Source organism: Ascaphus truei, chromosome 17 (assembly GCF_040206685.1).
Source record: "Ascaphus truei isolate aAscTru1 chromosome 17, aAscTru1.hap1, whole genome shotgun sequence".
Taxonomy (NCBI): Eukaryota; Metazoa; Chordata; class Amphibia; order Anura; family Ascaphidae; genus Ascaphus; species Ascaphus truei.
In genome coordinates, this window is record NC_134499.1 from 2,782,968 (window position 1) to 2,796,284 (window position 13,317).

The window sequence follows — 13,317 nt, forward strand, 5'->3', positions numbered from 1 at the left end:
CTAAAAATCCCTGAAATTGAAACAGAAATAAGGGATAAAATCAGGGTCTATTTTGAGGAGAATGTCGGTAGCGTGACATCCCAATCCACCCTATGGGAGGCCCATAAGGCAACTCTCCGTGGAGAACTCATGGGGATAGCCAGTAGGCGGAAAAAAGCAAGAGAAAAGAAAATTTTGATCCTCCAATCCGAACTATCAGCACTCTCCGCCCTACACAAAACTACCAAACAAGTGCAGACCTTACAGGCCTGGCGTGACACTAAAACTAAATTGCATCTGTTGATGTCCTCCCGAGCCGAAAAGGAGCTGACCTGGTCTAGGCGACAATTCTATGAGAAAGCGAACAAGCCAGATACCCCACTTGCCAATAAACTCAAAAATTGTAACCGTAACTTCCATATTCAGTCCATTCGTACCAAGAACGGTGACCTTACTTCTGATCCTAAACTAATTGTAGAGGAATTCAAACAGTACTATGAGACCCTGTACGACGGGGAGAAGGTCTCCCATTGTGAGAACACTCATAGGCAGCTGAGGACGTTTCTAACTGAGGCAAAACTACCCAGACTGGGCAGATTGGAAAGGGAGGCATTACAGGCAGACTTCTCAGGTGAGGAGATTTCAGAGGTAATAAAAGCACTAAAGCCAGCCAAAGCCCCGGGCCCGGATGGCTTCTCTAATTTGTATTATAAAAAATTCAGAAAAACCTTAGTACCTCACCTGGCCCGACTATTCAATTCATTTTTAGACGGTGCCCCTATTCCTAGCCAAATGCTCCAGGCGTCTATAACAGTGATCCCTAAACCAGGAAAGGACCCAGCAGACTGTAAAAGTTATCGGCCAATATCTCTTATCAATTCAGACACGAAAATCTTCTCCAAACTATTAGCCAACCGTCTGAATTCGGTCATGCCGAAGCTGGTCCACCCCGATCAAGTAGGATTTATATGCGGCAGGCAAGCTATGGACAATACCAGACGGATAATAGATTTAATTGATTTGGCACAGAAAAAACACATCCCGTCTATGGCATTAAGTTTAGACGCTGAAAAGGCCTTCGACCGCATTGATTGGCCCTACCTTACAGAGACGCTGCGAGTGTTTGGCATAGGGGGGAGAATGATGGGCGCTATTCTGGCTCTCTATAGGGATCCGAGGGCGAAGGTCAGACACCAGGGCTTCCCCTCGGCAGACTTTCCAATAAAGAGCGGCACCAGGCAGGGATGCCCCCTGTCCCCACTTATTTTTGCATTATGTATAGAACCCCTAGCGGCACATATCCGCAACTCTCCAGATATAACAGGTATACAGATAAAAGATCAGTCACATAAAGTGGCCCTGTATGCAGATGACATTATCCTAATGTTGTCCAAACCCCTTACCTCCCTGCCAAATGTCTTCAGCTTACTAGACGAATTGAATAAGATATCGGGGTTCAAAATCAATCAGACAAAATCAGAAGCATTAAACATCAACCTGCCAAAGGTCACCGAAAAATTAATAGAACTGAATTTTAAGTTCAAATGGCAAGCTTCCTCCATTAAATATTTAGGTATCTATATCACCAAAGAATATTCAGCCCTATACAAAGCCAATTACCCCAGACTAATTAGGACTTTAAGGGAGGATCTTCGGATCTGGTCAGGCCACACAATCTCGTGGATCGGCAGGATCCAATGCCTTAAGATGAATCTCCTACCCCGAATCTTGTATCTGTTTCAGACCCTCCCGATACAAGTGATCAGGGATGACATCCTCCGCTTACAGTCCTCTATGGTGAAATTTGTCTGGGGTAATAAAAAACCACGAATAAAAAGTAGCATCCTCACGAGGCCAACAGTTAGAGGAGGATTGGGGGTACCTTGCTTGATATCATATTTCAAAGCGGCGCAATTAACCCAAATTATTCAGTGGCACATGCACCCAAGCCTACGCAGATGGGTGGAGCTGGAAAAAGCATGTTGTGATCCTGTAAAGATACAAGACCTAATTTGGCTACCCAAAAAGACATATCTGACAGTGAGTGAGCCGCTGGCCGCAGTGAATAGCTCGTTGGCGACCTGGGAGAACACCAAACACAAGTGTGCACTGACAACCCAGCACACACTAATGACCCCGATTATGGGGAACCCTGATTTCGCTCCGGGTCTGTTACGCAAGAACCTTGCAGTCTGGAAAGCAAAAGGTATCACCAGATTACTACACCTGGAGAGACATCAAAATATTAAATCATTCGAACAAATCCGAGCAGAAACAGAGATGCCCCACTCCGAATTTTTTAGATATCTCCAGGTGCGAGCATTTTACACTAAAATCCCCAAACGCCCCAAACGCACAAATTTTGAGCAGCTGTGTTCCAGAGGCACGGACACCACGGGACTCACTTCTCGGATATACGGAGAGGTGGTCTGTCCTGGACGAGACGTAGACATTAAGTTAGCATACAGAACCAGATGGGAAACGGACTTAGGGGAGACATTAGAAGACAAGGACTGGTCCACTATAGTACTGGCAGCAGCGAAAAGCTCCATATGCACCACCTTGAAGGAGAATGCATATAAAGTCCTAATGAGGTGGTACCTCACCCCTACACGATTAGCAAAGTTTGTTAAAGGTTACCCCCCATTGTGCCCAAAACAATGTGGGGAACAGGCAGACTTGCTTCACATGCTGTGGGGTTGCCCCAAAGTGGCTCCTTTATGGGAGGAAATCCAAGATTGGCTAACGAGTATTCTCGGACAGTCGGTCCCCCTGGACCCTTGGCTGTTCCTGCTGGGCAGGCGCACTCGGGGAATAGGCAGACCGGCTCAAAAATTGATTGCACATTTTGCAACAGCCATGCGGTGCGAACTCGCAGCCTTGTGGAAGCTCCCAGACTTACCCACCATTCCGAAAATTCGAAACAGAATTTGGTACATTTGCCGGATGGAGCAGTTGACAAGTCTGGTCAACGACACCGGCACAAATTTCCTGAAAATCTGGACCAAGTGGCTAGACCACTCCGACATTCCAGGGGTGAGTGCCACCACCATCATGCCATAATACACCTAAATGCATTCTCCTACGATGTGCCAGTACAGACGGCAATAATAGGGGTACAGGTAGGGATGACATCCATGGATCTCCCGCAACTGAGAGCGGCTCCTAAGTAGGACAGAAAGAGGTGAGACGGTGAACAGGCAGAAGACACTGAGCTCCCCCCCCCCCTCCTCCCCCACCTTTCATTTTGTATGTCTGTGTGACGTGTCTTGTATGTGAGTTGGTCTACCCAGTTTGTCTTTGTAAAACCGGAGGAAAGTGGGAACGAGAAAAGTTGGATGTTAGTACATTAAAAAACGACTTTGGGTTGGTAGACACTGTATGCAATGTACTGTTGTCCGACAATAAAAACCTTTTTGTGGAAAAAAACCTCACCTGTTGGTGGCCCTTGAGAACTGGAGTTGGCCACCCCTGGTTACACTGGCCCAGTCTGTCTTTTCCTACCCAGAATGCTCCTGCGGTCCAGGGATCTCGAGTCCAACAAAATATATAGTTATTTCCCTTTAGATTACATGTAATAAGGAAGTGTGAACGTGTAACGATGACACTGGCTGTATATATTCTTACATTCAGAAGTTTATCTGCAGCCTTGTCACAGGGGAGGTTTCTTCCTGGCCCTTTTTTTATATGATCTAATAAAAGAACTTGATATTTTGCTAAATATCCGGGTTCCCGTGCTACTTCCGGCTTGCTGTTGCTTCCGTGTTTTCTTTTTTTGTCTACGTCTTGTAATAAAATGCAACTGTACCAGTGTACCCTAGTTACCCACGACAGCGCTGTGGCCATGTGACCTGTTACGTCACAATAAGCTGTGACATTTTTACCTGTAAATGTAACTGAGAATATGAAACTGAATGTACAGTATCTTCTTTTCCCAGGTGGGGAAGGAGAAGCTGTAGGACGTATAGAAGCTGGTGGAGTGTGAATGGCTTACTCTTGGGAGGTGCGTAGTCCAATTTATTCCTTTGATATGTACACTTGGTATATTTCTGTATTGTGCTACTGTATCTGGGAGTTTGACGAACACGGCCTTTCCCTTCGTCTCTTCCGCAGTCTTGGGGTTTAGAGAACATTGGCCTACAGCTGGGGGGCAACTCCAGTCCTCAAGGGCCCCCAACAGGCCAGGTTTTCACGATATCCCTACTTCAGCACAGGTTGATTGAGCCACCTGTGCCAACAAGAATATCCTGAAAACCTGGCCTGTTTGTGGCCCTTGAGGACTGGAGTTGGACACCCCTGGCCTACAGTGATACATGAGGCTGCGTCCATGCAGCAGAAGATCGTGTGGAGGCGTGCGCACGAGTGACGACACCCGCGTTAAGCGGGAGTGTTTTGTGGACAAGGTAGACGGGGGGGGGGGGAAGAGGGGCGTGTCTAGGGGCGTCTGTGACATCATGGAGCTGGTTCACCTTCATTGGGCAAAGCGCTCACATGACCTGCCCATCGCGCCAAGGAATCAGTTTGAACCGATTCCTCGCGCACCGCGCGCCCCCTCCTGCTGTCACACGATCAATGCCTTAAGGCCGCGCATGTGATTGCGCCGGGCACACGCCTCCGCACGGTCTGCGGCAGCATGGACGCCGCCGAGAAGTACTACTGGAAACACAAGTTATTTTTGATCCAGTATATTATAAAAGTGACCCCATTTTGTTTAGTTTTGAGGGGGATGTCTAATAAATATGAACATGAAAAGAAAAGCAGAGTGGCAAAAATATCAACATATCTTTATTTAAAAGGGCCTGCAGTGTGCATAGCATGAAAAAGCTCCAAGCAACGATGACAAGGGTTGGATTTAGTGCATCTTTAATCCAAAGGCTCGAGGTTGTCCAGTTTCTGCACGATACCGTGTTGTTATAGCTAATGCAATAACATCCCATCACTGGCATCAATCAACACAAGAGCTAAATCTAGCTTTGCAGGCTAATTCCTACAGAACATCCCGTATAGCCAAAGGAAAGAGACAATTTCCTTCTGGACAACCCCAGTTGTAAAATCTTGTGTAGGGGGGAGAAAAGAAAAAAAAAAAAGAAAGAATTGAGCTCCAAGTCGACCCGACCTCTCTATATCTCTTCCGTATAAACTCAGGAGACGTCTGAAGTGGGTGAAACCAAAAGTGAAAATGGTTGTGTTTTTAGGAGACGTGGAACGGAGTCTTTATCCCTTCCTCACATTCCATGCGGGAGGAGGATTCATCTCTCAAAATATAGGCATTTAGAAAATATTTAAGATAGAGACAAATCAGACTTTATAGATCATTTTACAAAGGAAGTAGAATGGATTCACAGACTTCTGGTCTATAAATGCACTGCCCAGTAAGGGATCGAGGGGTTATCGTGGTCCTACACATTCCCAGGAAGTCGACTCAACAGTAACACACTACAAATGAGGAGAGATATACACCTCTTTTTACAATGGCTTAGAGGCCATGCAGTTAGTGTGCTTGAAATGAGTTGTGGTGGAGTTAGGAGAGGAGATGCCAACCGAAGCAAAAACTACACATCTGTCTCAAAATATACACTCATCTTATATCTATATATATTTATCTTTATATACACACACAGCTGTAGTGTTTTCAGCAGGACTTTGTTATGATCATGGAATGACATCCATTCGTTTGGCAAAGGCCGCATTCAATGAGTTCATTGCGATTGGTGAATAGACAGAAGGGAAATAGTTAAATCCAGATGAACCACAAGGAGACAGATTTGCCGCGTTTCTTCCCTGTGCCTCAGTTTAGTCCCAATCGGGTCACGTTTCTGTGAGTTCCTTCTGTAATATGATCTTACATTCAAACTGGAGTGATCACCGCGAGGGTTATTGTCGGAACAATGAGTACTTGTGAGTTCTTGGCAGTAGGACAGTTATACAAAAGTGCATATTGGAGTGAAGTTCTCAGAGGCTCCATGGGTCACATATCACACGTGGAACACACGTGCAGCACAGAGATGCCACAGGCATCATCCGTCAATATCCCAGCTGAAGAGGTGGTGTTTCACCAACATGTCTTGTACTCCTTCCTTCAGCGGCTTCTTCTCCTTTCCCTGTGAATAAAAACACGCAGGACTCCATCAGAAGCAGGTAGTAAGGGAAAACCGCAGGGGTGGCCATCTCCAGTCTTCAAGGGCCACCAACAGGTCAGGTTTTCAGGATATCCCTGCTTCAGCACAGGTTGCTCAATCATTGGCTCAGTCAACGACTGCACCACTTGTGCTGAAGCAGGGACATCCTGCAAACCTGACCTGTTGGTGGCCCTTGAAGACTGGAATTGTACCCCCCTCCCCCTGCACTAAATAAATCCCCATTGTGTTTGCTGCATTTGATTTTGCCCCATACAGCATCGTTGATGCACTCTTGTGTAGGGCCACACTTTCTCTGTATCGTTTCCCCCCCTCCCCCCATCCTAAGAAAACAAAGTCCCAGTTTTAGGCTCACCTCTTTTTTCACAGGCAGTTCCCAGTCTGGCGACAAACTGAAAGCAAATTTAGAGAGAACCCTGGGAACACGAGGGGAACATTATTAGTCTCATTCAGAATCGCCACCACACAGCCTGAGATCAATGAAATCCGGTTATTGGTCTCAGTGAAAAGCCGGCGTTCTTGAAAAAGAAATATAACCTTGCTACATGTGGTCTGCTGCTATTAAAAGGCTAATCTTATGCAGCTGCAGTAACTGAACGGCACTATTAATGTACGCTGGCATCATGGGGGGCACTATTAATGTACGCTGACATCATGGGGGGCACTATTAATGTACGCTGGCATCATGGGGGGCACTATTAATGTACGCAGGCATCATGCGGGGCACTATTAATGTACGCTGACATCATGGGGGGCACTATTAATGTACGCCGGCATCATGGGGGGCAGTATTAATGTACGCTGGTATCATGGGGGGCACTATTAATGTACGCCGGCATCATGGGGGGCAGTAGTAATGTACGCTGGCATCATGGGGGGCACTATTAATGTACGCTGGCATCATGGGGGGCAGTAGTAATGTACGCTGACATCATGGGGGGCACTATTAATGTACGCTGGCATCATGGGGGGCACTATTAATGTACGCCGGCATCATGGGGGGCACTATTAATGTACGCCGGCATCATGGGGGGCACTATTAATGTACGCTGACATCATGGGGGGCACTATTAATGTACGCTGGCATCATGGGGGGCAGTAGTAATGTACGCTGGCATCATGGGGGGCAGTAGTAATGTACGCTGACATCATGGGGGGCACTATTAATGTACGCCAGCATCATGGGGGGCACTATTAATGTACGCTGACATCATGGGGGGCAGTAGTAATGTACGCCAGCATCATGGGGGGCACTATTAATGTACGCTGGCATCATGGGGGGCAGTAGTAATGTACGCCAGCATCATGGGGGGCACTATTAATGTACGCCAGCATCATGGGGGGCACTATTAATGTACGCTGACATCATGGGGGGCACTATTAATGTACGCCGGCATCATGGGGGGCACTATTAATGTACGCTGGCATCATGGGGGGCAGTAGTAATGTACGCCAGCATCATGGGGGGCACTATTAATGTACGCTGGCATCATGGGGGGCAGTAGTAATGTACGCCAGCATCATGGGGGGCACTATTAATGTACGCCAGCATCATGGGGGGCACTATTAATGTACGCCGGCATCATGGGGGGCACTATTAATGTACGCCGGCATCATGGGGGCCACTATTAATGTACGCCGGCATCATGGGGGGCACTATTAATGTACGCTGGCATCATGGGGGGCACTATTAATGTACGCCGGCATCATGGGGGGCACTATTAATGTACGCCGGCATCATGGGGGCACTATTAATGTACGCCGGCATCATGGGGGCAGTATTAATGTACGCTGGCATCATGGGGGGCACTATTAATGTACGCTGGCATCATGGGGGGCACTGTTAATGTACGCTGACATCATGGGGGCACTATTAATGTACGCTGGCATCATGGGGGCACTATTAATGTACGCTGGCATCATGGGGGCACTATTAATGTACGCTGGCATCATGGGGGCAGTAGTAATGTACGCTGGCATCATGGGGGGCAGTATTAATGTACGCTGGCATCATGGGGGGCAGTATTAATGTACGCTGGCATCATGGGGGGCACTATTAATGTACGCTGGCATCATTGGGGCAGTATTAATGTACGCTGGCATCATGGGGGGCAGTATTAATGTACGCTGACATCATGGGGGGCAGTATTAATGTACGCTGGCATCATGGGGGGCACTATTAATGTACGCTGGCATCATGGGGGGCACTGTTAATGTACGCTGACATCATGGGGGCACTATTAATGTACGCTGGCATCATGGGGGCACTATTAATGTACGCTGGCATCATGGGGGCACTATTAATGTACGCTGGCATCATGGGGGCAGTAGTAATGTACGCTGGCATCATGGGGGGCAGTATTAATGTACGCTGGCATCATGGGGGGCAGTATTAATGTACGCTGACATCATGGGGGGCAGTATTAAAGTACGCTGACATCATGGGGGGCACTATTAATGTACGCTGACATCATGGGGGGCACTATTAATGTACGCTGGCATCATGGGGGGCAGTATTAATGTACGCTGACATCATGGGGGGCACTATTAATGTACGCTGACATCATGGGGGGCACTATTAATGTACGCTGGCATCATGGGGGGCAGTAGTAATGTACGCTGACATCATGGGGGGCACTATTAATGTACGCTGGCATCATGGGGGGCACTATTAATATACGCTGGCATCATGGGGGGCACTATTAATGTACGCTGGTATCATGGGGGGCACTATTAATGTACGCTGGCATCATGGGGGGCACTATTAATGTACGCTGACATCATGGTTGGCACTATTAATGTACGCAGGCATCATGGGGGCAGTAGTAATGTACGCTGGCATCATGGGGGGCAGTAGTAATGTACACGGGCATCGTGGGGGGCAGTATTAATGTACACGGGCATCATGGGGGGTGGGGGAGATTTCCTACTCTACAACTGGAATACCGAAGGGTCAACCACAAATAGGGAATAAGAATAGGAAGCGGCGGGATTGGTGGATGTAATGTATATATATTTTATTTATTAAAGCAGCAGTCCAAGCTGTTTCTCTCTCCCACAATTACTGCGCTGCTAGAAAGAGGGCGGGGCTCAAACAGGGGTGTGCCAGAGCCTGGTTCAGACAAGGAAGGGGATGTGACTTTGTAAATGGTTGCTATAGAAACAAAAAATGGCGATGGGGTCTCCGGGAAGCGCAATATATGTAATACAAAATAAAACAGTGATGGTGCAATATTGTTAAAGCAAGGTTAGTGAATTTAAATAGTGATGACACAGCTTTCTATATATATACTCACAAACGTGTGAGGTTTTGCAGGCACATAAAGGTATCTTTTAAGGCATTCATTCAATCGCCAGGAGATGCAGAGATCAGTGTTTCCCCGTATGTATGGACTCCCAGGAACCTTATTTAAAAGATACAACTGGACATAGTGCAGACTGTATATATAGTTTATCAAAGGTAAGTAAAATCAATTACACTCACATATTTTCAGATACAGGTAAGCATTTTAGATCGCAATGGATCTCTCTGGCTGGGTCGATGGTGTCTCAGCTTCCCCTCTCTCGTGGCGTGCGTTCCACCAGTGCGTTCCAGACACCGGAAGTGATGTCATCCGCCGCGTCCACTTCCTGGGGTTCCAGCCGTCTCAGGGATAGAGCGTCACTCTACGCGTTTCACCACATAGGTTTCATCAGGAGTCATGAATGAAACCTATGTGGTGAAACGCGTAGAGTGACGCTCTATCCCTGAGACGGCTGGAACCCCAGGAAGTGGACGCGGCGGATGACATCACTTCCGGTGTCTGGAACGCACTGGTGGAACGCACGCCACGAGAGAGGGGAAGCTGAGACACCATCGACCCAGCCAGAGAGATCCATTGCGATCTAAAATGCTTACCTGTATCTGAAAATATGTGAGTGTAATTGATTTTACTTACCTTTGATAAACTATATATACAGTCTGCACTATGTCCAGTTGTATCTTTTAAATAAGGTTCCTGGGAGTCCATACATACGGGGAAACACTGATCTCTGCATCTCCTGGCGATTGAATGAATGCCTTAAAAGATACCTTTATGTGCCTGCAAAACCTCACACGTTTGTGAGTATATATATAGAAAGCTGTGTCATCACTATTTAAATTCACTAACCTTGCTTTAACAATATTGCACCATCACTGTTTTATTTTGTATTACATATATTGCGCTTCCCGGAGACCCCATCGCCATTCTGTACCAAGAGGATTGACCGAGCAAACCTCAGCCGGGTTACAGCTGCATCTTCCTATATGTTTATATAAGTATCACTGTTATATTAATTTACACTTTATGATTGATATCTGAATATTTAGAGCGCCACATTTTGATAAGTTTCCTTTTGTATAGAAACAAAAAATGCCTGTTACATCATAATACATGAAAAATGTGAGATTTTTTTTTTGGTTTTTTTAAATGCTACAAGTATTTTCTCATAGTACAGAACGAATTTATTAAAAAACAAAACAAAAACCATGTAGGATATTGCTTGGTCTGCAGCTTTAAAGCAGCCACAGCTTTCATTTATTGTTTTTTTATGATGGGATTGAAGCAGGGAGTCTCCGAGGTTGAACTGTATTAGTTCTGGGGGACTACCAGGTCTGGGGACTTTCCTGCTTCCAGAGATACTTACCGCCGTAAACTGCAGCCAGGAAACTTGTGGGACTAACATACTGCCAGCTTTATATGTTCCGCGTCACATGGGCCAATAGGAAGCCGTGACATCATCGGGTGTGGCTTCCTATTGGGCAGCGTCACCGGGACATTTAAACTTTGCAGAGATCCCGGCACGCTACGGAGGTCTGTATCTCTGGAAGGAGGGGGTCCCCAGAACTGAAATCAACACTTCAGTGCCAAAAAAACCCTGCTTGAATCCTGTAGTAAAAAAAAAAAACTACAAATGAAAGCTGTATTGCTGCTTTAAAGTTTACAGCTGAAACAATTTGGGAAAACCTGGTGCAGGACAAACAGCACCATATATTAAAGAGAACAATCCCAACTGGAATCTCTTGTTGGGTAACCCTGCTTGCACAAGTTCTTGCACAAGTTCTGAATCCGCCCAACTTTGATGACTAAGCCGCTGGGGCTACTACCCATCAGTCTGGCGGTGCAGCGCTACAATGGCAGCAAGAGTCATTTCCAATATGTGTTTAACTAATTGGCACCATTTTCTGCGCGTATTTGTGGGTTAGGATGTGTGTGCAGCACTGGAAACTGTGTGAGAATGTAGAGGTTCTGGTTTCGATGCACTTATTCTATTTCTAGCATGGTGCAGTCGCCTCTAGGACAAATCTAAATGCTGTAAAGAATAGACCACTCATAATAAGGCCCACATAGTGTGAGGAGCAGGGGTGGCCAACTCCCGTTGTCAAAGACTGGAGTCTTTCACAGTCAGTCAAAGACCGAGCCACCTGTGCTGAAGCAGGGATAGCCTCAAAACCTGCTGCCTTTGAGGACTGGAGTTGGCCACAGCTGGTATAAAGTATGTGATGGCTCCCTGCAGCCCGGCAATGAGGTAGAAAGTATTTCAGTAGAATGACGGTGGGAGGTTCCTGGTTGGGTCAGAGTATACATGATACCGACCTAAGCTCACACTTGATCTGAACCCAGCCAGGGCTTCTCAGGAAAGACCAGGGCTGGTACCACTTCTCCACCGTCTGAAGGCTGGAGCACAGCACCTCAAGCCACAAGTGGATCACCTGCTCGCTGTATTGGAGGAGGAGACATGAGAAGACATGGGTCCCAAGAAGACATGGAAAGCCAAGAACGCAACAGGAAGCAAAATAATAAAAGCACCGGTGGATTAAAAAAAGATATATATTTTCTTCATGAAGAATTACGTTTTTTAAATTGCTACATATTATGAATGTTTTAGAGCTGTGGTCAAGGATGTAGCTTTATTTAAGACCACCCGAAATGTGGCACATTGACCACTACATTTAAATATGAAAAAGCTGTAGGCAGACATCTTGCCTCCTACAGCCCAGATTCCCATTATAGATCTTGGGGGCGTGAGAATTTCCAGGGGGGGTGCAGCAGCTACAGAGCTCCCGCGCTCTCCCCCAAGGCACTTCGAATAAGTGCCGGGGGGACCACGCAAGGCCTCTGTAGCTTCTCCTACCTGATCTTCGGCGACGCGTCGCCATGAAGTCACATGACCCCGCTATGTCATTTGACGCCGGAGCCTTGCAGGAGGGGACCAGCGCAAGCAGGGAGGTGAGAAGGCAGAGGGGGCGCAGGGTCAAAACTTTGCACGCCCCTGGTCTAGTGTATGGTTGAAATGGAGCTAGGAGGAGAGAAATATACAGAGTGAGCAGATACTTGCAGAAGCAAGAAAATAACTCCTTGAGACAGCACACAAATCAAACGATGTGTGAAATGATAGCTTAATTAAAATTCAACTTTATAAACTAGGATATAAGAAATATCAGACAAGCCATGACGTATAGACAACATGGAAATTGATAAAATTATATGAATCACAAAAACAACAACCGAGTCTATGGTGATATCCACTGTTCTAGATGGTATTCACACCTTCGGTATAGTCAGTGTGTGGGTAGAAGGATTCTAAAGTTTTAATTAAGCCATCATTTCACACATCGTTTGATCTGCGTGCTGTCTCTGGAGTTATTTTCTTGCTTCTGCAAGTATCTGCTCACTCTGTATATTCCTCTCCTCCTAGCTCCATTTCAACCATACACTAGACCAGGGAGTTAGAGGTCCTGCGCTCTTCTCCAAGGCATTTAAATGAAATCGCACGAGGCCTCTGCTACTTACCTTGTCTTCGGCGTCGCGTCGCAATGCGGCGTCACATTGCCATGGCAACGTGACCCCGCAGCGTTATTTGACTCCAGAGACAAGGTAAGGAGGGGGCGCGAGCAGTAGGGGGAGAGCAGGCAGGGGGTAACGTTTGCGCACCCCTGCACTAGACTGTAGGAAGAGATTTCACCTCTCCCCCATCCCCCACCACTATATTCTAAGAGCTGGAACATGCTCCTTTGAGACAGCGCCCATTTGGAACAGTGGATATCACCATAGTCTCTGGTGGTTTTTTTGTGATTCGTATAATTTTATTAATTTCCGTGTTGTCTGTCATTGCTTGTCTGATATTTCTTATATCCTAGTTTATAATGTTGAGTTTTAATTAAGCTATCATTTTGCGC

At 46.7% G+C, this 13,317-nt stretch overlaps 1 protein-coding gene across 5 annotated transcripts in view; it reads right to left on the reverse strand.

The window, feature by feature from the left end:
• Window positions 1-4,742: 4,742 nt before the first annotated feature.
• Window positions 4,743-13,317, reverse strand: part of SGSM3 (small G protein signaling modulator 3) — a 56,270-nt gene continuing 47,695 nt past the window's right edge. For 4 of the 5 annotated variants that reach the window (XM_075573725.1, XM_075573724.1, XM_075573726.1 and 1 more), the window contains exons 20-22: window positions 11,735-11,857; window positions 6,472-6,532; window positions 4,743-6,080 (exon numbers count right to left, since the gene is read on the reverse strand). In XM_075573725.1, the coding sequence (XP_075429840.1) occupies window positions 5,997-6,080; window positions 6,472-6,532; window positions 11,735-11,857 (268 nt within the window). In that variant the 3' untranslated portion in view covers window positions 4,743-5,996. The other variant, XM_075573728.1, reaches the window with a different exon arrangement.